Source organism: Setaria italica, chromosome III, assembly GCF_000263155.2.
Source record: "Setaria italica strain Yugu1 chromosome III, Setaria_italica_v2.0, whole genome shotgun sequence".
NCBI classification, from domain to species: domain Eukaryota; kingdom Viridiplantae; phylum Streptophyta; class Magnoliopsida; order Poales; family Poaceae; genus Setaria; species Setaria italica.
In genome coordinates, this window is record NC_028452.1 from 13672518 (window position 1) to 13675136 (window position 2619).

The window sequence follows — 2619 nt, forward strand, 5'->3', positions numbered from 1 at the left end:
TTACAAACAGTATGAAGTGAGAATTTCTACAGTACAGATGGATGCTTGACAACCAACAACCAACTGGATACTCAGCATGACAATTCTTTCAACAAAGAAAAAAGTTTTGCTGGAGCACTTAACTTCGATGTTTCTTTCCAATGATGTCATGATGTCTAGAGAACAGAATACAAATTGCCACAGTGCAATCAAACTTTGGCATCATCGTTTAGATGAAATTTTCCTCATGCAAAGTAAATCACAAATGGGGAGTCTAAAGTTTACACCCATGCAAGCAAAAGAACTACACCCTTCGTAAACCTTGTTTTCTAATTAAATTTAGATGAGAACAGCATGAACTTGCATGAAAAGCAAGAATCTTTACATTTTGGGGGGGAATAAATAGCACAATTTTGAATTCACTAAGAAATGGTAACAAAGTTGATAAGAAATATAGTGCATGCATGAGTTTTTGTCTGAGGTCTCCACGCTTTTTTTTTTGCCACCAGTTACCCATCCTAATCGGTGTGAGTTGTTTGTACTATTAGCCATCTCCCATTTAATTTGGATCAAAGAAAGTTCTCAGTTACTCAATATGTGAAGCTCAACATCTACAGACCAATAGCCAATTCTTATTCTATACTCGTGTTCCACCATCCCTAACAGATGCACCAAATTTAAGATTTTTTAATATTAGTGAACTACTATCTCATTTCAGTTTGATCTAATAGAATGTTTTCAATTAATAAATTGGTGAAGCTGGACGGCAGAGAACCAATGGTCTTTTCAATTTTACTGTAATTCTTCCAGTTTTCGTGAGCACAACAAAAAGGAACTGAACATACAATAGTTAAACTGTTTAGTCTTTTGTTCACACCAAGGCCAATATTCCTTCTCCAACAAATTTACAGATGGCATTTGTACACGATGAATATACACAGTTGTAGCACAATTACATGTCTAACAACATTAGAGGTATAGCTGATAATGCTATAGTGAAACGGGCACTCCTTTTAAACTGTAACAACTAGAAGAATGTTTTGATGATGGATATTAGCACACAACCAGTATCGCAAAACATTTTGGATTGCGGAAAGAATATTACTGAAAAGAAGTAACTAAGGAAATCTATGAACAACATTTTTCTGCACAAATGCTTATGCTGAAACAGAAACATTCATCCTTTCAATCCAAATTTCTTTTTTTTAATATTCCTTCCAAGCGAGAGCTCTACCTTTCAAGCTACTCAGTATCAGAAGGTATATCCGGAACGGAGGCTGTATGGTGCACAAGGTGCTGCATCCCAGGTTTCAACTCCCTCTCGCAGAAGTCTTCATACTCTTCCCTGTCCCCTGCCTTCATCTTCACCTCCACCACCACAAGGCTTGGTGTGAGCTCAAATACCTCGGCCCCAATCGTCAACGGACCCTTCTCACTTTCCCTGGTGCCTTCAAGGCTCACCCGCCAATCCTTCCGCCGAATTGCAAAGCTCTTAACCTTTGCAATCTCCTCCAATTTTGTTATAATCGTTTGCATGGGATGTGCTGAGACAAACCTCACTTCGTTGCCTCGCTCCTCAAACAACCCCGACAAATTGAATCCTCTTGAGAATGATATGATATCAAACGCATTTAGACTTACTGGTCGTGTGAGAGATCCAAGGGGCCGTCTTCTCTCCTCTGATGACAATGTGGCTGGACAGGATGCTACAGACGAGTCTGATTCCCACCCAGAGTCATCACCTTCGTCCTCTTGCTGCGGTGGCGGTGGCGGTGGCGGAGGAGGAGGCTGACTAGGCCCCAGCTCCGGCACTTCATTCTCATCGTCTGCCAAGCTGTGCACCTGGTCATCCTCGACATAGAACCTGACTGGTCGGAACCCCTTCTGAAACCATCGGCTCTCCATGATCTGAGCCACGGTAATCCTTGTCTCTGGGTTCGTGTCAAGCAGACGATTCAATAGACTGGTCAGATCCTTGGAGAACCACCTCGGGCACCGGAATTCCCCCCTGTATATCTTACGGTACATTGCCATGAGGTTCTGATCATGGAATGGAAGGTAGCCAGCCATGAGCACGAAGAGGATGACACCGCACGACCATATGTCCGCCTTGGCGCCGTCGTAGCCGCGGCGCGCGAGCACCTCCGGCGCGACGTAGGAGGGCGTGCCGCAGAAGGTGTGGAGAAGCCCATCGGGGTGGAACTGATCGGCGACGGCCGAGAGTCCGAAATCGGAGACCTTGAGATCGCCGCGCTCGTCGACGAGGAGGTTCTCGGGCTTGAGGTCGCGGTGGAAGACGCCCCGTGCGTGGCAGAAGCCGACGGCGGAGATGAGCTGCTGGAAGTACCTTCGCGCGATGTCCTCCTTGAGGCGGCCCTTGGCGACGCGCGCGAAGAGCTCCCCGCCGCGGACGTACTCCATGACGAAGTAGATCTTGGACTTGGTGGCCATGACCTCGAAGAGGCGGACGATGTTGGGGTGGCGCACGCGGCGGAGGATGGCGATCTCGCGCTTGATGTGTGGGACGAGGCCGTGGCGGAGGGCCTTCTCCTTGTCGAGCACCTTGATGGCGACGGTCTCGCCGGTGTCGGCGTGGCGGGCGAGGTAGACCTTGGCGAAAGGTGCCGTGGCCGAGGAGGC

General features: G+C 47.3%; 1 protein-coding gene across 1 annotated transcript; it reads right to left on the reverse strand.

Moving 5' to 3' along the window:
* Positions 1–826: 826 nt before the first annotated feature.
* On the reverse strand, positions 827–2617 carry LOC101769726 (CBL-interacting protein kinase 19; the record flags this gene model as incomplete). The annotated part of the gene is given in 2 exon segments (XM_012844809.3): positions 827–2598; positions 2600–2617. Coding segments are annotated over 2 exon segments (1395 nt in total), but the record flags the coding sequence as incomplete, so codon positions are not given.
* Positions 2618–2619: the final 2 nt, after the last annotated feature.